At 43.0% G+C, this 20,769-nt stretch overlaps 1 protein-coding gene across 1 annotated transcript in view; it reads left to right on the top strand.

Moving 5' to 3' along the window:
• KCNK9 (potassium two pore domain channel subfamily K member 9) overlaps positions 1 to 20,524 on the top strand; it is an 83,912-nt gene extending 63,388 nt beyond the window's left edge. Inside the window, exon 2 of the mRNA XM_009088307.4 lies at positions 19,683 to 20,524. Coding sequence (XP_009086555.2) covers positions 19,683 to 20,524 — 842 coding nt within the window. The remainder of the gene's footprint in view (positions 1 to 19,682) is intronic.
• Positions 20,525 to 20,769: the final 245 nt, after the last annotated feature.

The raw sequence follows: 20,769 nt of genomic DNA, 5'->3' as shown, positions 1-20,769 counted from the left end.
GGGTTTACTGGGCACCGTGGTATTTGGTTGAAGGTTGGACTTGATCTTTTCCAAGATCAGTGATTCCATGACTCTGCATGCAAGGCAAGGGAAGGAAAGTGGGAGGAAAGTGAAGAGCAGCCAGTGTATGAAGATAAAGGAATGGGAAAGGACCAAGAGTTTTAATATGCACAGAATGGGCATGAGGTGAAGGAGGAGCACCCTTGACTCCTCTGCATGTCTCTCTCACCAAGCCACTGTTCTCCCCCCAGGTTCCACTTGGTCTCTGGGGATGCTGGCACTGTTCCCTGCCCACTGCTCCCTTGGCTCTCGCTCCCTCCAACAGCAGCAAAGTGCCAGAGTCAGCTACTGGCAAACTGCTTTGGTTAAATAACAAAACAACAACAAAAATAAATTTATATACATAAGAAAAGGAAAATGAAGCAATGATGGGTTGGGCAATTAAACTAAAAGCATTTTAGAGTGTAATCCAGCTCTCTCTATCAATAATTCAGGAGGCCAAGATCAGTCTAATTGATTGAACACCTTCCACAGTAGTCAGCCACTAATAAGACAAATGAAATGTCTTTTTTATTGTCAAATCTCCATCTCACATTTGCTCAGACAAAATCCTGCAGGGCACTTCATTTGAGGAGCTTGGGTATTTTTTTCCTTTGATGGAGATAAATTGAAGGCCAGCATCTGTTTTTAAAGAGCAGTAAATTAAGCCTGTCTGCTCCTTTGGCCGTGGGTGGGTGGAGAAACAGAGCTGTGCTGAGCAGGATTCACACATAAACCTTGTGTGGGTTGTCAGAAGTTGAACCCAGTTCCCAGAGGATGTGTTTTCACTGTGTAATGATTTGAGTGCCTGGGACACTAGGCCTTGACAGACTCCAAAGGACTGCAGATCCTACCCTAAAGCTGATGTCTCTCACCACCTTTCCTCTAAAGAAGAACTTCATTAGGATCCCTGTTTCCCTGATGGTGATATTACTGCTTAACTTTTGACATGGCACAGGTGCTTAAAAGGTGCTGAGCAATTGTTTAATTTTTCTAATTTATATGAGCAAACCTTGTCACAGATTCTGGGAAAAAAAATATGGGAGTAGAAACTGGTTTATGTTTTATTGCTTTTCTCCAAAATCATGCCAAATGCAATGATTAGGGGGACACCTGTAAAGACAAAGTATGGCATGCCCAGCAAATTTGCTTGATTTTGTTTCCTTTGGACTGTATCACTGCATGAGGTGGTGATTGCCCCAGCAGGATGGAGCTTGTGGACACCAGCTTCAGAGCATTGCCCACCTCTAATCAAAAGCTGATATGAAGAAGGGGTAAAAGTTGAGCTACCACTGATGCACATACAAGTGCCTGTCTGCAGGGTGTAAATCTGTGTGTGAGAAGGCTTCTTTAAGCTCAAATACTCACCAGTTATTCTAAAACATCCTCTTATGCACAGAAGCTCTGAGACTGGATTTTTAGCTAATATAAATCAAAGTAGCTCCTCAGGGCATTCTGCTGACTTATATGAGCCAAAGATCCTGCCCTGGGGTGAAGAAAGAGCTCTGATTATGGTGTGTGTGTGTGTGTATTTAATTAGGAAGGACTTCAAGCTGTGTCTGTGCTCTGGAGTCCCCACTGAGTTAACCCAGCATGGCACAAGTAACCTTGTGAACAAACCCAAAATCTGGAGGTCTTGTAATGACTTTCCTCATTTTGCTATTATGATATGTTCTTCCTCACAGCCTAGATAAGGAGGGAGGGAAGGAGGCAAAGTGCCTGAGAGGTTTTGTTTTGCCTGTATTGCCTTTGAAAATTATAAAATGTGTTTGAATGCTTGATCTAACCAAGGAGTAGTTGTTTTACTTCCTAATCTAATAACGTCCTAATGTCTGCCTTCTCTTAGCTTTGCTGTAGCTTGACTACACAAATACCATTTAATTGTCTTCTTGTGGAAGCTAAAGGCCAGCAGCTTTGCCAAGAAAGGCTAATTTCATAATGCCCCACGCCAGAATTAGCTTGATGGCTGAGGTAAGGCTGATGGTTTATAGCTGGCAATTATCATCACAGGAGAACTGTTGCACAGGGTGGTTATGGAGGTTATGGAGTTCTCTTAAATATTGTGCATTGCCTTAAGAGGCAGGTGTTTGCTGTATTAAGACAGAGGAGAATGAAAAAGGGGCAGATGGGAATGAAAGTGGGTGAGAGAGAGGAGGAAAACAGAACCAAAGAGGTGATAACAGCAAATGGAAACAAGCAGGGTGAAGGCACGAGAACAGCAATGGCATGATCTATTGGTGGAGCAGGCAAGGAAGAGGAATGGATATGACCACCAAAATGGGTGAAGTGTGGAAATGAAATTGAAAGGAACTGATGGGAGAATCAGGCCAATGAGTATGGAAATCTGAGATTCAGTGTAGTCAAAGACTTTTCTGATGCTGTTGTTTTGAAGGAAATTTTCAGCTTCTGTCTTTAGGCCATGTCATTGTCTGCCTGGTAAGGAAAGCAGCTTGGTTACCCAGTAGCTGTGCTGGTGCTTACTGGGGCCTTCTCCCTAGGACAGGTTTTTTGAAGCTGAGAGCAAGTCCTCTGAAGAGATAAATGAAACCTTGCCAGGCTTATAATGCTGCTGCTGTTACACAACTGGGGAGTCAGAGGTCTTCAAGACTCAGGAACAGCTTCAGACTCAGTGTGAGCACTTGAAGCTGCTGACAACAGCTCTATCAAGCTGTTTGTGGCTTTGCAAGGCAAATTGAGACTCACCAATGAATGAGGTAGCAAGTGTGAAAGTAAAGTTGTTACTTCCCAGAGTTGCAAGCAAGCAACCAAGCAAATATAAAATAGCTATTAGTCTGTATCTGGTTTATGTGGAACGGTTTTGGCTGCAGGGGTGGCTTCTGTGAGAAAACACAGGGAGCTGTCCCCATGTTGGACAGAGTCAGCTCCAGGCAGCTCCAACATGGAGCCCACCATGACCAAAGCTGAGCCCATCAGCAATGCTGGTGACATCTCCTTGATATAAGAAAGGGTAAAAAATGCCAGACAGCATCTGTGAGAGAGGAGAGAGAATATGAGAGAGGAACAACTCTGCAGACACCAAGGTCAGTGCAGAAGGATGGAGAGGAGGTACTCCAGGTCCCAGAGCTAAGATCCTTCTGGTGCAGACCATGGATGCCCATGGAGGAGCAGAGATTCACCTGCAGTCCTTGGAGAGCCACCCCAGAGCAGATAACCCACCCTGAAGACTTTGGAGGACTCTGTGCTGGAGCAGAGGGATTTTCCCTGAAGGAAGCTGTAGCCCTTGGCAGGCACACACAGGAGCAGGAATTCCTGGCAGGAATGTCATGGAAAGGAGCCCATCCATGGAAAGGAGCAGGTTTGCTGGCAGGAGCTGTGGCCCTGGGGACCCACATTGGAGCACTCTGTTCCTGAAGGACTGTGCCCTGTGGGAAGCACCCACATTGTAGCAGTTCTTGAACAGCTGCAGCCCAGAGAAAGGACCCAGGCTGGAGCAGTTTGGTAAGAACCATATCCCATGGGAGGGACCCTGTGCCTGGGGCAAGGGCAAGAATGTAAACAAGGAGCAGTGGCAGGGACAAAGTGTTATGAACTGACCACAACCCCCAATCCCCATCCCTCATTTCAAATTGGGGGAGGATGAGGAGAGAGAAGAGTTGAGAATGAAGGACTGAAGTTGAGAATAGGAAGAAGCAAGAGGTAGGGATAAGGGGTTTTCGGATTTGCCTTTTTTTCTCACTGACCTTGTCAGAGAGTAAATGGCAACAAATGAAATTACTCTTCCCCAAGCTGAGCATGTTTTGCCCATGAATGTAACTCTTGATCAATCAACTTGTCCTCACAAGCCGCAGATTTTTCAATCCTACTTTTTCCCCCTATTCTGTTGAGGAGAAGTGAGAAAGCAACTTTATGGCCAGCCAAGGTCAATCCACCACATGATAATATATATTGATTCCCAGAAATGTGCAGTTGAGGAAACTTGACTTCCACAAGACTGTTCTAATAAACTTACAGATAGTCCAAAATTGGGCATCTGTTTGCAGCTCAAATCCCAGACTGACAAGCAGGGAATGATAAATAAATCCCACTGTAAATTCAGGCCTTTTGGAGATGCATGGGACAAGTGGAGGGACATTATGTCTTTTAGGTCTCCAGCAGACCCTCAGCAGTGCTGCTCCTTATTTATATAAGCTTCAAAGCCTGCAAGTGAAGCTGAAATAGAGACTTAAATTACTTAACAGGAATAATTCTGGAGGATGTTTTAGTCAAAAAAGTTTTACATATGACAAAAGGGAATTGCTTTAAATTAAAATTTAGATTAGATATTAGTAAGAAAGTTTTCACTGTGAGAGTGGTAAGGCACTGGAAGAGGTTTCCTAGACAAGCTGTGGATATTCATACCTGGAAGTGATGAAGGCCAGGTTTGATGGGGTCCTGTGCAACCTGATCTAGTGGAAAGTGTCCCTGACCATGGCAGGGGATTGGAATGAGATTATCTGTTAGGTCCCTTCCCATCCAAACCATTCTGTGATTTTATGAAAAAGCCTTTCTAAGTGGTTTTTCTCTCGTGTTGAATAGACTAATATTTTCTCCATTGCAAAGCCCTTTTTTGGGGGGGGGATATTAAACTCTTAGACTGATTTGTATTCTTGTCTAGGCCTTCTCCCTCTCTGGTATCCATGCTTGGAATGTGCAGATGGTAATTCTGTGTGTCAGAGCAGAATTGTGAATAGTTAGGGACCATCTCATGTGTCATTTATATAACCCCTGCCACTGCAGGGTCTTGGATCACAATGAAGGTTCTCAGGTATAAAACTGTGCAAATGATGTTTATGACTGCTCAGAAATCTTTCATGAAGTACTTTGTCAGTCTGATTTATTGAGCCACCTTGTATGGAGGAGTTCAGCGATGAAATAAAATGAAAAACACTGGTTATGATATTAAAATAATATAGTGGGTCATTGTTTTCCACCCAGGAGAAGATAAATACTGAGGGGTTTGACTAAGTTTTTCTAAGCGACTTCCCATTTCTTCCCACTCAGTTTGACTATTCCTTTTGGCTGGGAATAGAAAACTGAAGTGATGGATGGCTCTGATTATGCCCAGTCAGGTGCATTAAATGGTGTCTCACTCTGCTGCCTCCTGCAATCTCTCTGCTTGCTGTGCTTATCAGGGCTGGTGGGGAAAAGGTAGATGTTTGCAAACAACAAAGAAGTAAAAGGGGAGGTGAAAGAGCTCAGACTGGTCTCAGCAAAAGGGTTTTCTGGGCACTGGAAATGTGTGGAGGAGTTTGAACAGGTGCACTTTTAGAATAACTAATTGGGACATGTCTGTCAGTTTCAGGACTCAGTATCACACAGGAACCCCATCCTGCTTTTCATGGGTCATTTCATGGGAGAGATGCTTGCAGGGTATGGAAAGTTCCTTTTTAGCATCCATCTGTTTAATGCTACATGGAGTTTAGCTCACTTAGCTCGTGCTTGCCTCTGGTTAAATCATGAAGTAATGTGTACTTGAGTTACAGTGCTGTGAGTTCACAGACACCAAGAAAAATTACTCTATTTTCATCACTGTAAGACAAAATTAAATCTCATGGATTTTAGCTACGAACCAAGGACAGGTAGGTGTGAGATGCAGTACTTCATTTCAGGTTTTGTGTCAGTGCTGTATACAAGAGGTGTCTAAAGTTGTATGAAATACAGTTTGAAGTCTGTACAAATGCAGCATTGAATTTCTGTGGCTCTGTATCTAAATTTGGATTGTTGATGTCCAAGTAAATTGAATTCAAGCTGGAAAGGTGCAAAATGCTATCAAAGTGACCCTGTCTAATGAAACAGACTAGCTGTGACTGGAACCTTGGAAAAAACACACAAACAAACTAGGCTGGTGAGATATGGCTCATCTTTATTAGTCTGTAGGAAAGGCAAATTGGGTGGGTTGCTGTTTGAGCTGAAAACTGTCATGTGAAGAATCAGACAAGTTTGGGTTGAAAACAAGAAAACTTTTGTCTGCTGTAAGAGCAGTGAGTTTAGGGACAGCCTTACAGCTTGATTAGTGGAGATCAGAGCCCTAACTGAGGTGTACCCTGTCTTTTTAGGAAGGAGCTTTTCAATACACAATGAGCTGAAGTCCTGGGTTTAATATCTCTTAGGCTCAGTTTCCTGACTTTAGTTGGGCAGTTTCTGATGCCTGGAACAGCACCCCATGAGAACTGCTTTTGACTTTGTCTTTTTGGGGAAAGGTACCAAGGTCTCTCTGCTCCTGGTGTGTCCTTTCTTCTGTGAGATCAAAGTTGCTATCAGAAAAATGGATGAGGTTGCTTTGTTTGAAAGTGCCAGCCCAGTGAGTTAGGCTTGTGTGATTACCCTGATACAGCAATTCCAGCAAATCTTCCCATAGCCAAAGCTGAACAACGGTGCAAAACTTTGACCTTCATGTTTTAGCTCAGCTCTTCTGTCTTTAAAGCACAAGGACAGATGAGTCTCAAAGTTAGTACTGGCTCAGTGGAAAGCTGGACAGGACAGGACCATTGGGCAATATATTTCCATTACCTTTCTTGGTTTCAGCTTCAAACAATGCTTTGTCAATCAGAATTGAACTTCTTCCTTCACAGCAGTTTTGATTGAATGATTTCAGTTTTTCAAGATAACTAACAAAACAGACTTTAAAATTTGTAGAGGATAATTGAGGCATCTCTTTTTGCTTCTATTTTCAAGAATAAGGTGCTTTGGGGGGAAAAGTAGCAAGAGAAAAAAACAAACCAAAACAAAACATGTACCTTGGTAAAAAAAAATGAACCCAAAGCATTTGAGCATTGTTTTTTCTTTATTTTTGATGAAATCCATGTAGTGCTTTCACTGAAGTCTACCCATAAATCCAATAGAATCACTGTGCAGCCTATATGTGATGTAATGGTAGAAATTACAACAGATTCCACTTCCAAAAGTCAGATTCTGACTTTTGCAGTTAGATCATTAAAGCTAGGTTTCAATTAATAAAACTGCTTCAAAATTAGAGTGTCTGCAGGGGAGATAACCTTGGCCAAAACTGCAGCCAGCCAGATTCAGAAGATATATTTGGGGATGCTTTTCTTCAGAGAAGGATACAATAAATGCTGGAACTGATGTAAAGAAGTCTATGATTGCAAAGTTCTAGAAGCAGGAAAGCTTGTGTCATTCTGGCTATTTTCTTATTGTGGTCATTAAGGTACAGAGAATCACAAGCAAAGGAGAGGGAAGAGGAATTTTTGGTTCTTTCAGACTCGGCTGTTCACCTGCTGACACAGAGACTTCCCTGGAAGAAGCAATTTTGTATCTGTATAACTTTGACTAAAACAGAGAAAGCTCTGATCTAGACAAAGTTGTGTCTCTAAATTGATTTGCTGACATGTTTTTCTAGCAGGGACTGAACCTAAGCACAGTGGGAATAACTAACCCTCCCTTTATCTTCCCTTTAGGATGGGGAAAGTCCTGGTTTCTCAAGAGCAGAAAGGAGAATCTGCTTAAAACACCATGGACCTACTAATATTTTTTTTTTAAAGTTGGAAAAATAATCTTTTTTTATCTTCCACATGGGAAAAATCTGCAGTAGAAAAATGGCACAAAATTGAAACAGATCAATGAGCAAACTCATGGCAAGTTGTCTGTGCTCTTGTGTGTCCCTTAGCTGCACAAAGAGGAAAATTCTATAAGGAAAAATGGAAGTTTTTACTTCAGTGCAAACACATCTGAACCACTTTCCTGAGTGTCCCCCCCAGTCTCTTGCTGGGTGTGCTGTGTGTTAGCAGACCTGGCAGCATTTGATGTCACTTGGATTTATGAACATTACTCTGTGAACTGCACTGGACAGTGACGTCACAGCTTCAGAGGACGTGGGTGCTACGTCATTATTGATCTCAGTCACTGTTCTGTGCTGGCCTTTGGGAATATTTGTTTAACAGGGTTTTTGTTCAGATGCAGCTTCTCAAGCCCTGGCAGTGTCAGACTGACAGCTGAGAGCAGGATCCTGCTAACCCTGCAAAGACTCAGACCTGATAGCTTGAGAAGAAGTAATTCTTTGAATAAAGTAGAATCAGAAGTTTCTCATGCTTCTTTTTTATCATCACAACATAGAAGAAACTCATTAATTTTTGGTCTTTTGTTAAGACATGGTTCCCTGTGCTTCTTCTTGATGTATTTCCCCCTGTTCCCTCAGAGTGCTGTTTGGATCATCCTCCCAGCTCTGCAGTTGGTGAGTCCTTCATCTTCCCCCTGTCATGGAGAAGACTCAGGTCATTGCCAATAAACTGTGAGCAACAAAAATAAGTTACAGAAATTATTAAAAGTGCCCAAGAAGTCAATTTATATAGGTGAATAAGGAAAAAATGCTTATTGCAATCACATCCATGGAGTGCAAAAAGTCTTTGTGATGTAAAGAAATAGCAGCATCAAGTAAAGTTTGCTATGCAGTGAGGATATAATGTTACAATGATGGTCAGTCACATCTACTTATGCAAAAAGGATAATATTTTGCAGTCCAGGGAACTGATAACCCTGATACCACAGTTCTGCAGTTAGAAAGGCTGCACACAGCTCTAGCAAAGATCCTGAAAGTTTTTGAAGAGCAAGAGTGGTCACAGACAAGGGCAATAGAAGTGGTCATATAGAGAGCTGCTTCTAAAGAGAAAAATGATGAATAATACATATACATGAGTATGTGTTGTAGAATGCCTTTTGTCTTTCTTGCTGCAGGACTCTGCCTCCAAGAGCTCTGTTTATAACTAATATTAACTAAGGAATGAAGCTGTGACTATCTCCAAGAAGTATAAAGGAATGAGCAGTGATGGAGAGAATTGGGTGTTGGATTGAGGGCTACAAAAGTACAATGTCATAAAATGCAGAATAGAACAAGAAAAGTACAGGCTATGTATCAAAAAAGAACTTCCTGATAGCTGGATCTACTGGACAGGGCAACAATTTCCTAAGGGAGAGAGCAGAAACCCTGTTATTTCAATCATTTAAACAAAACTGGACAAAGCCCTGGAGAATATATTGTAAGGAACAATCATATGCCATCCCCTGGGAATGGATAACATGACCTGATAAAGTCTTTTCCTAGTGGTTGCAATGATTCTCTTCAGATTGAGAACTTGTTCTGAGCATGATTTGTCTTGGGACTAGATATGATGTGAGCCTCAGGTCAGTCCTCTGATTGATTCAGAGAACCAAACAGAGAAGAGGAAGGGGAGGAAAAGAATGCAGGGACAGTCAAAAATAGAGCTCATGGGAAAATATTGACTTAGAAGTCAGCTGTCAACTGCTGCCCAGCTGGAAATCCAGCACAGAGCTGCTGTTGGTTTTGGGAGGAGTCAGGAATGGTACACCAGACACAAATCTGGTGTACCAGAATCACTGCTGCTTAAATGGTTGTCTCCTCACAGAGCTGGAGAGGAACCTCTCCTCCCTTTCCAGCCTCTTTTCTGAAGCACAGGAAATTTTAAGGATGAGCTGAGATACTGTTCTGTCAGTTACAGAATGAACTGGTGAGCGTTGGCATCCTTGATTTCTTGGGAAGTGGTAAACCAGGTGGAAATTACCTCAGCTGCTCTGTTACCTTATTCAAAAGAATTGCCAAGGACTGCAGACATCTCCTATCTAAGCAGTAAAAATGAAGCTAAGTTCAACAAGAGGAGGTTTGAGATAATCAGATCTTCTGTGTCAGATAGATGAGCAAGAAGATTGTGATTTCATGGGGCCATTTGAAGTTTTCCACTTTCTCTTATTTACTTTTTTAGTAAATCACTTTATAGTATAAATTTTAAACAGAAAAAAAGGGAAATATTCATATTAAAGGTAAAACAATAACAAACACAAATAAACACAGATGTCTCAAATATTTAGGTTTTTTTTAAAGCATTGTCTTCCAAATTTTGTCTTTTGCTAGAAACAAGATGTTCCTTGATGAGCAGCAGTAGTCAAGTCTGGTTTCCTGTAAACTCAAAACCATCCCCAGTTCTCTTGAACCCTGTCTTCATCCTTGCAGGCAGCTTTCCATCACAGGCTGTTTTATAAGGTGATGGAGACATCTTATTCCTGCAGTTTTCTCCCATGCCTCTACATCTCACCCCACCTTGCAGGACCTCCAGCTCCTGTTTCTTTGCAGTAACTGGCCAGAGAAGGAACTGATCCCAGCTGCAGCTGAGCCTGCACTATGGGTATGTTGATTTTTAGGCCCTTTTATATGTAGTCACAGACTGACCAGATGGCAGGCCCAGCAGAACAGATCACTATCAAATTCCCTTTACAGTTTCTTCTAAGTGGTGGAAATTGGTGAGCAGCTTCAAAGTTATCGTGGAGAACAAACAGATGGGCAGAGATATGGATATAGATGGCTCATCCTTACCAAGAAATGAGAAAAACACTCAACTAATTAGAAAAAGGAAAGTTTTTTAAGCCTTGGTTTAAACCCATAAACCTATTGCTTAGTGCCATAACCCAGTGGGTGTTTGAAAGGCCCAAATGTGACCAAATCTGGTTTTTTGCATTATTCAGAAACAATAGGTCTGCAGGAACAAAAGGAGAGGAGTGGTGTCCTGCTGGGGTCTAAGTCCAGGAGGAATACAAGATCTTTTGCAGGGGAAGCAAAGAAGTCCCCAGGTCTTTCCACCTGGGGTAATATTGAAACTACTGGGGCACAAGTCTCTAAAAGGAGGGGTGCTGAATAAGCAGGACCTCCAACTGCTCTGCCCCAAGGAACTGAATGGATTTGTGTCCTCACCTCCCCAGGGAGGCATCCAGCAGGGAAGAGGAGAGGCTGTCCCTTGTGCATGCCAGTGGTGGAGTCCAGGCAGGGAACGAGGAGGGAAGTGCAGTCTGAGAACCTCTGAAACACAATTCTCCAAAGTGTCTCATGAACATGACTTTACGGAGAGCCTTGCAGGGACTGGGATACATTATTTGCCTTGATCCTTTGAGAATCCAAAGGAAATCTCTTCAAGAGGGTCTACTTCTCACAGAGACCTGACTGTATTACATGTGAAACCAGCCAAACCAGAAGTCCTAATCCCTACCCTGAATCAGAAATGAGCATGGCTGTGTTTCACTACATTTCTGCCTTTGGATCCTGTAATTTCAGTCAGTGTGAGAAAAATAACTGTCTTCCCAAGTGCCACCCTCAAGAGGACTTACACTTGATAGCTTCAGCTCCTGCTCCATCAAGGCTGTAAGAATTCAGAGCTCTGTTCTTAGGCAGTTGCCCAAGCACTCTTGGTACTTTTCCTATAGTTTAGCCACATCTGGTAATGGTCAGGACTGGGAACTGATGCCAACAGGCATTTGGGGTGATGCAGAGCATCCACCATGCCAGTATTTATTGCAACTTGGTGTGGCTGGAAGAGAAGCTGTGGGAAAAAACTGCTACCACTAATGCTCCAGAGCAGGAGTGTCAGGTTCTATAAGGACGGAGATAATATGGGAAGGCTGCAGACCAGGATAGCAGAGGGAGTGAGGAAATGTGGCAGAAGAATGAGTGGCAGGAGTATTTATCAGTCTTATCAGTTTTGGATGAGTCCTTCAGGTCTGCTGCTGGCTGTGCTGACAGGCAGCAGGTTCAGCATCCCAGGTGAGCTCACAGGAGCCACTGCTGCAGAAGCAGCTCCTGAGGCCAAACTCTTGTCTGCCCCACCTCACAATGTGCATGAGTGGCCTTCCACCTGCAAGACTGGCTTTGGCTGTCTTCACCTGCTGCTCAGCAGATCCCAGAGATCACAGAGAGAAGCTGTTTCTTCCTTTTCCTCCTCATTTCCTTGCTGCATGTTGCCTGTGCCTGTGTCTCACATCAGAGTGATTTTGAAGCTGTTTTCCCTGAACATCTTGGAAGCTTGATTTCAAGATCAAGAAGAAAATAAGGCTTTCCTTGTGGTGGGGAGAAAAAAATCCCTGGAAGCCTGTTGCATCCCTGCCACCCAGAACAGGAGATCTTCTGCAGGTTTGATGTAAAACAAAGCAGTGAGTGCAATTGCCAAGGTGGTATGACCTTACTTCTGCAGCCAGGACATGGAAGCAATTTTAACAGACCAGGAATGGGCCAGGATGAGAGGCCATGCCAAGCTTGTTGAAGGATTTAGGATTTGAGGTTGCATCTGGTCACGTCAGATTATTCTTCCTCTCCTGTGGTGTCCCTGTCTTCACAACAGGAGATGATATTATCACATATTCCTATGTGTTCCTGTAGAGAGTCATGTGCCATGCTTTATCCTGACATTAGAGACTGTCTTTTGAGCATGGAAGGGGAGGGTGTCTTTGAGGATGGAAGGGGATGTGCAAAACTAAGAGAGATTGTTCAGCTGAAGTCTACAGTGAGACCAACTGACAAGAGAATAAAGGAAGAAAGAGGTCCTGGAGGTGTTTGAAGAGAAAGGCAGCAGGATCAGGGAGAGGCCAGACGTGGGAGAGAGAAGAGGGAGCAGTCAGCAGTGCCCATGTGCCAGGAGGGGCGTGTAGCTACACCAAAGCTCTTATCCAGGTAATAGGAGATCTTGATTACCTTTCAGGAGTAAGTCTTTGTCCTGGTGAATGAGTTACTACCAGTTAGCTAGATAAAGTATCTCTCTGATGAAAATCTCTTTCATCTGCACCACAAAGGCCACGTTTTTTCTTCTCTCTGCTTAAAGCTGAAAGCACCAGCAGCAAATTCAGCAGAGACACAGCCTGATCCTTGTGGTGGTTTCTCTGACGTAGATGAACCTCTGAAGTGAAGTGTGTGACATCAGGAAGATGTTTAGTCTGAATTACACTTGCCCATCTGAAGAACAGATGCCATTATCCTCTCTTCATTATCTCCTGGCCTGGTCTGCTGCCAGCATGAGTAAGAAAGGTTTGAGTCACAGGGATGGAGAAGTTAATTCCTTTCCTGGCCCAGATGCCCATCATGGGGATGAATGATGTGTAGATGAATGAGGGGAGAAACCTCCTCCTAAGAGAAACAGAGCATCCCTCATGAATAATGTAGAGCATTGCTTTGAGATTCAAGACATCCAAGACTTGTTGCACATTGAATGTGAATGTGAATGAGGCTCAGCTGCTCTGCAGATAAACTCTGGCCTGAGCACAACCTACAACTAACTCACCACTGCCACAGGTTTTATTTTTTAACACTGGCCATGTACTTGGCCTGGTACCAAAACACATCTAGAGACAAACCTCTCTCAATCTCTGACAGAGCCCAGCGCAGAAAAACTCTCAGAAAACCCATGCAGGCTCTATCAATGCTACTAAGTGAAGGACCTGTGTTTTGTGGCACACAGAGGCCAAGAGAGATGTCACCCTGAGTGCCAGAAATAGATAAACACATGTACTGCACCAGGAGGGTGCTTGGTTCCAGTGGACTCTGGCCAGTGTTACTCTCCATGTGTGGAGCAGGCATGGACTTTGCCTAGGACAGTGCTGGTTATTCCAGGGGAAACCACAATGGGCTGGGCTGGTGACAGAGTGTGGACATCATGGGCTGCTGGTGGAATTCATCCTCAGAATCACAGAATTGTTTAGCTTATAAAATATGTTTAAGATCAAGTCCAATGGTCAACCCAGCACCACTACCATGTTTACCATTAAACAATGTCCTCAAATGCCAAATTCCCAGGTTTTCTGAACACTCCACTGCTTCCCTGGGCAATCTGTTCCAATGCTTTACATTGCTTTTCATTAATTTTTTTCCCCTAATATCTAACCTAAAGATCTCCCCTGGCAGAACTTGAGCCCAGTTTAGTTTGCTAGAGTAGATACTGCCTTGCAGTGTTGGGGATGGTACTATGTAGATGCAACACACTGAATGTATGCAGGATTTTTTCCCATTATGTTTTCTTTTTGTTATGTATTTTCCTATTCTGAGCAGTCTGTATCATTACAATAGCATGAATTTGTTTAAGATTCTTTTTGCCCTAGAAGCAAAGTGTTATTTCAGGGAATTTGTGTTGGAGGACAGGACAGATGTTACAGACCTGTCTGTACCCTGCAGCTGAGTGTGGTGCAGAAATCACTGATGTAGATCTCAGCAAGCTGCTCTGTCCACATGAGGCTTCAAAGTGCCAGAGGTACTTGCTTGGGGCCTGAATGCAACTTGGCATTTTTGTGGATAAAAGGTCTATAAAATCATGAATGACACAAAGAAGGAGAATGGGGAATAGTTGTTTCTGGTCTCTTCCAAATAGGAGGAGATACCATTGCCATCAAATGGTAGAAATGAAAGAGAAGTAAAGGAGCAATGGCAATATTTTAGAGAACAGATGGTTGTTCTATGAACCTTCTTGCCACAGGATGTCAAAGACATGGAAGGGACAATACCCAACCTCTTGGAAGAGAAATCAATTTGTGTTCCTAAACTCAGCAAAAACTGGCTTAAGAAATCTCTGAGCACCAAATAATGAAGCTGGTACATGAATTTTTTTGGGAAAACTCACATGTAATTACAGCATTCCTATGCTGCTCTTCCTCAGCCATCTGCTTTGGTCCCTGTTGGATTCAGGGTAGGTGTGCACAGAGCTCCTCTGCATGTTCTGCTTGTAGGGTGGAACACCAGGACAATGTCTCTTTACAACCCAGAGAAATATACTGGGGTGTTCCCCAGCTGGACCTCATAGAAATTGCAATGAGTAATTTCTTTCTGTGTCTCATCTGAAAGGCACCATAGAAAAATAAGTGTTGAAGAACATTCTAAATGGTTTTTCTTCAGACCTTTATAGCTACACTCTGGCAAACAACAAAAGAATTCTTTTTTTCTTCTAGAATTACATGTAGGTGCACATGTTCTTTGAGAGTTTTTCATCAGAGAAAGGACAAGGCCTGGAAAACCAAAGACAGGGAAGGTCCCAACAGGGTACTGATTTGGAGCTACCCTTTACAGTGTGATTCTTTTCTTCCCTTGCCTACACCTTCCTGCAGTTCTGCTTGGTGTCTGTAGCTCAGCTATTCCATGACTGGGAGGAGATGGATTTTGTAGTGTATTGGTGCTGCACAGTCCAGAAGTAACATTGAAACATGACATTTTTTTGTGCCATGCTATTCTTCTTGGTGCCAGCCCAGATGAGCTCTGTCTTGAAAGGCTAAGCAGGTTTGAAAGTGGGGTTTGAAAGTGAGGAAGAGTATTAATGGCATTGATTCCAATCAGAGTGAGAGTTATTTAGACTTTCATTGATCTTTCAAATGATATCTCATTAAACAGCAGACAAAGCTGCCTGCTGTGGTCACTTTGCTGTACTGTGGTACCTCAGCAAACCAGTTACTACACTAGAGTAGGATGGGCAGTGTTTGTTCAGGAGTGGTCCAGTGTAGAACTCCATCTACACCTTTCTCACTCTTACCTCAGCTCTGTGGCTTGTTAAGGGATGCATTTCCTGTACCCAGTACTAAGGTCTTCTGTTTGATCTTTCTTCTTCACCATAGAAGAGAGAGAAGCCCTGAAGTCATCATTAATGCTTCTGGTTTTCTTTAAGCCTTGTGTTTCTTAATGATGACACAAAGTCATCTCTTTGTACTCTGCTAAAGGGCAGTGACATTTGTGTAGAGGAAATCAGGAAGAATTTTGGTAGCTGGTGTCTGCTACCAAGGCAGGTGCTTCTGCCTCTGCCTTTACTTGATGCAAGTAAAACTCAACTCCCTGGACACTGACTCTGTGACCTGTGTCCTTTCCCAGCATTATTGCTCCTTTGTGCCCCTCTTCCTCTGGCAATTATTCACCTTCCCCTTTTTCCCAGAGGCAGTCTCTGATGTTCAGAAGGCAATGGTTTGTTTTAGATTTGAAAAATATTCAGAGAACATGCGCTGCTGCAGTTTGTTTTCCATTACTCTCTGCTGGATAGGTTCTGCAATGCTTAAGTAATGGAGAGTTAGGTCTGTCTTTGGTGTATTTTCCTGTCCCTCATTTCAGAGTGTTTAAGGCTAGGGTGTCTATTCCTTAAAGCCATATTGTATAGGATAAATATGTGTCTCTAATCCTCTATACATTAATCTATTTGTAGAGTCTTATTCCAGCTCCATTAATAAAGTTCTTTCTTTACCCCAGATTCATGGTGAAAATGCAGTAAGAGACATTTATCTGATATTGGGGAATGTGAGTATGACTTTGGGCAGAGTAGAAGTCGGAATTTCTGGATTTTCTATCTACATATGTAAATTGGAGGGAAACTAAAGCCTGCTGGTGTCTGTGCTTCCCTATCTGTAAAACAGGGATATGGATACATTTGTATCTTATAGGATAAATAATTACAAAGTCTGTGACAAATCTTAGAAATTAAACCGTGAGATAACATGCAAGCACATAAGATTAATGTTTTACTATGTCCCTAAACTGTTTCTTGGGGATATATCTAATGAGGAGGATATAGTGAGATCAAAAGAAACCTTTCTTCACTCCAAATATTTTTTTTAGAACCCAAAGTAAAAGTTGTTTCCACCAACTGCCATTTCTGCAACCATCTGAAAAATCACATTTTCTGAAGCTTTCCTTCTCTTTATCATCTGTAACTAAAGCTATGAAATAGGAAGACATCCCTGGTTTAATTAACACCCCTGTAGTTCAAAAGCTGATCTTAGTAATGAGAGGCAATTATAGCCTTTATTGAGGGACAGTCAGGTGGAACTAACCCAGCATCAATCTGGTGAAGACACTTCCTTTTCCAGGTAATTTGGAAACTGCTTTTTATGATGAACAGACTACCTGACTTAATACAACAGGTGAATCTCTTTCCTCTATAACCTGAAAAAGAACCTCCTAATTTGAGTTTTGTGCTTCTTTTGTAAAGTGGTTTTCACAACCCATCCATCAACAAATACCAACTGACCTAACAGTAAATCTGTTGCTTTTTGAAGGGAATTCTTGCTGGCTTTCTTGTTTTATTTTCCTTGTCTACTCTTGCTTTACATTTTGAAGGTTTCCTGGTGTTCATATTTTAGTTCTAGTAAAAGTGTAGACTCTGAGATGCAGCCCCATCCTGAGAGGAAGGCAGAATTCTAGGTTCTGCACTTCAACACTGGTGTGGCAGAGCTATAGAAGATCCGGAGAATGACAAGGAAATGATCAAGGAAATGTGACTTCTGCTACATGAGTCAAAAAGGCTGTGGCTTCAATTTAGACAGGAAAAAGCTGAGAGCAGAGATAAAGCTAGTTTAGCTAAAAACATGAAGGTGGTAGATAAGAAAGATTTAGAACTTCAATTCTGTAACTAAGATGTTCTAGCTGAAACAAGGAGCTATCCTTGAAATTAAAATGTACCTTTTTTACATGGCAGGTAACTTCTGGAATTTGTTGCCAAAGGAGATTGAGGAGGTGTGCAGTGTCAACAGTTTAGAAAAAGAATTAGACAAACAGAGCAGCAGGTCCATGACCTGAATCTAAAAGTGATGGGCAGGGCTCCTCAGTGGTCCTGCCTCAGTGGTATCTCATGTCAGGATTGTCCTCCAGCTTCAGATCTGTGAGAATGTGTGTCTGCTGAATGCCCTGTGTTTTATCTGCCAGCTATCTATGGATATCCTGATATCTCAGGGGTCTGGTATAAAGCTAGATGATTTTTTCTGGAAAACTGATTTAAACCCTTAATATCTCTAATGCAAGCAGCTGCACTGGAGACAGTCACTCAAGGTGACTATCATGATTAGTATATCTTCATTTGGCTGTTTACAGGTAGCTGTCTGCCAGTGCTGTGGGTGTCTAAATTCTTCTGTGGTCAACAGATGTCTAGTCAGTCTAATGGGGACCTAATGAACATGATCAATGAGCAGTCAGAACTGTCATTTCTTCTTGCCAGACTTGGGACGGTCAGTGAAATAACTCACTGATGCCTTTTTTCATAGAATTTTGGTTGACTGTAACAGGAGTTTGGACACATAGAACACATGCAGATACATAAATGTAGGTATATTGAACAGAGTTCTGTCCCAAGATTTCTATTATAATGATTGTAGAGGAATAGTTGTCTCCTGGGAATAACTCCCTGACTTCTTTTGGACATCTCTGTGTACGCAACAGGAACTGCCCTTGTGAAGTACACAGTTCTACTCACTGATTGTAAAGAGACTCTACATAGTGGTACCCACATGGTGAATGAACACAAAGGCCAAGTGGGTCCCAGCCATCTCATTTTGGAGACTTTGGTACAGTCTTTTAAAATCTCAGCTGTAAGAAATGTAGACTTTTAAAGCAATGTAATCTGAATAGGTATAATTCTAAAATCAAAACGGCTTATGGTTTGATTTAGAATAAAGGCTTAGCCATGATTTTACCATCTGAAAACTATGCTCTGAAATGTGGTACATCCTCTATTCTTGGATTAGTTTAACATCCTGATGAAATTGTCTTTGCCATACTGTCAAAGCTGTAAAACTATGGCACAAGCTGGTAAATTGTTTATTCTTCCAGTAAGTAAAGATAGAATGGGCATTAAATCCCTATGGTGTTCCAGCAATGAGTCACTTTCATTAGGTGTCTAGGAGAAAGGTTTATTCAATATAGAGAGGGAGAGTTTAAAAGGAATGTCTTTGGCTGGTGGGCCTGTGAAAGTTGTTAACTCCATGCTGTCAGCAGGCACAAAATTTGGACGCCATCACTATACTCTGGTTTTGGGACAGAGCCACACCAACTACTCTCAAAAACACCCAGAGAAAGTCCTTGGAACACAAGCCCTATGAGGAATGTTTGAAGGAGCCGGGGCTGTTTAGCCTGGAGAAGAGGAGGCTTAGAGGTGACCTTATTGCTCTCTACACCTTCCTGAAGGGAGGTTGCAGACAGGTGGGGTCTCTTCCACTGGGCAGAACTGACAGAACAAGAGGACACAGTCTCAGGCTACGTCAAGGAAGGGATAGGTTGGATATTAGGAAGAAATTTTTCACCAAAAGAATAATAAAGCACTGGAATGCTCTTCCCAGGGAGGGGGTAGAATCACCATCTCTGGATGTGTTTAAACAAAGACTGGACATGGCACTTGGAGCTCTAGTCTGGTTGAGGTGTTAGGGCATAGGTTGGACTCGATGATCTTAGAGGTCTCTTCCAACCTCATTATTCTGTGATGCTGTGATTATCTGATTTATTTCCAAAATTTCCACTTTTGCCTGTGACACTGAACAGACATGAAATATCTTCAGTAATCAATGTGATATAAACTTGTTTGAGAGACTCAACTTTGTGAAGGTAGAACATTGAGGCAGAATGGGTTGCTCATTCTTTCACCTTTCCCACTCCTGCATGAATGTTGTTGTTCTGTGCCTTGTTTGCTTCAGACACAAGGCGTGGTTGAGGAGATATGGGAAGATGGTGTGACTGCAGTGTCCCTTCAGCTTTGGATCTGGCTGTGGCGTCATGTGGCGGTGTTTGTATACTAAAACTATACTAAAGAAAGGAGAAAGGAAACATCAGAAGGCTAGAAAAGAATAATAAAATCTTGTGACTGCTTACAGCCTCGACACAGCTGGCTGTCATTGGTCATCAACTAAAGACAATTCACATGCTGGGTAAACAATTCTCCAAATCACATTCCAAAGCAGCAAAACATGGAGAAGCTGAAGCTTCCCAGCTTCTCACGAGAAAAGATCCAAGCAAAAGGATTTTTCAGAAAATATGTCTGTGACAGTGTCAGAGTGATTTGTGTGGCTGCTTGATGGGGGAACCGTGGCCATCCCCTCCCTTGCTGACTGTGGTGTGTTTCCTTCCCCTCCCTCAGGTTATGGACACGCTGCCCCAGGGACGGATGCAGGAAAGGCTTTCTGCATGTTCTACGCCGTGCTGGGGATCCCACTGACCCTCGTCATGTTCCAGAGCCTGGGCGAGCGCATGAACACCTTCGTCAAGTACCTCTTGAAACGCATCAAAAAGTGCTGTGGCATGAGGAGCACCGAGGTCTCCATGGAAAACATGGTCACTGTGGGTTTCTTCTCCTGCATGGGGACACTCTGCATTGGAGCAGCAGCCTTTTCCCAGTACGAGGAATGGAGCTTTTTCCATGCTTACTATTACTGCTTTATAACATTGACTACGATAGGGTTTGGAGACTATGTGGCCCTGCAGACCAAAGGGGCCCTTCAAAAGAAGCCTCTCTATGTGGCTTTTAGCTTTATGTACATTCTAGTGGGGTTGACAGTCATTGGGGCATTTCTAAATCTGGTTGTTCTCAGGTTCTTGACCATGAACAGTGAGGATGAGAGGAGGGATGCCGAGGAGCGGGCGTCCCTGGCAGGAAACCGCAACAGCATGATTATCCACATCCAAGAGGACTCCCAGCACGGCCGGCCGCGCTACAAGGCCGAAGTGACAGACCTTCAGTCAGTTTGTTCCTGCATGTGTTACAGGTCCCACGAGTACACCAGCCGGGTGGTGTCCCACCAAAATTCGTTCAGCTCGAAGCTGAACCCCCAGTACTTTCACTCCATCTCTTACAAGATAGAGGAGATCTCGCCAAGCACATTAAAAAACAGCCTTTTCCCATCTCCTGTCAGCTCCATCTCACCTGGGTTGCACAGCTTTACAGATAACCACAGGCTGATGAAACGGCGAAAGTCAATTTAAAGGGATTTGTCTTATTTTGCTTTCCTTGTTTTCCCCAGTTCTTTGTTGTTTTGGGTTTTTCGTTCCTTGAGTGAGACGGAGCGAGGCCAAAAGGAGTAGAGCAAGCCAGTCCTCCTCTGAGACTCAGCTCTTGAGCATGAAGCATGGATTATTACTGTTCCAGCAAAGTATGCCTTACATTACCCCCTTGGTGGATGTCAGAGGATTCAAGGTGACGTGAAGTGGGTACCAAATCCAAAGTTGCA

Source organism: Serinus canaria, chromosome 2 (genome assembly GCF_022539315.1).
Source record: "Serinus canaria isolate serCan28SL12 chromosome 2, serCan2020, whole genome shotgun sequence".
Lineage (NCBI taxonomy): Eukaryota > Metazoa > Chordata > Aves > Passeriformes > Fringillidae > Serinus > Serinus canaria.
Note: the sequence above shows the minus strand (reverse complement) of the source record. Positions and strands in the feature narration are given on the sequence as shown.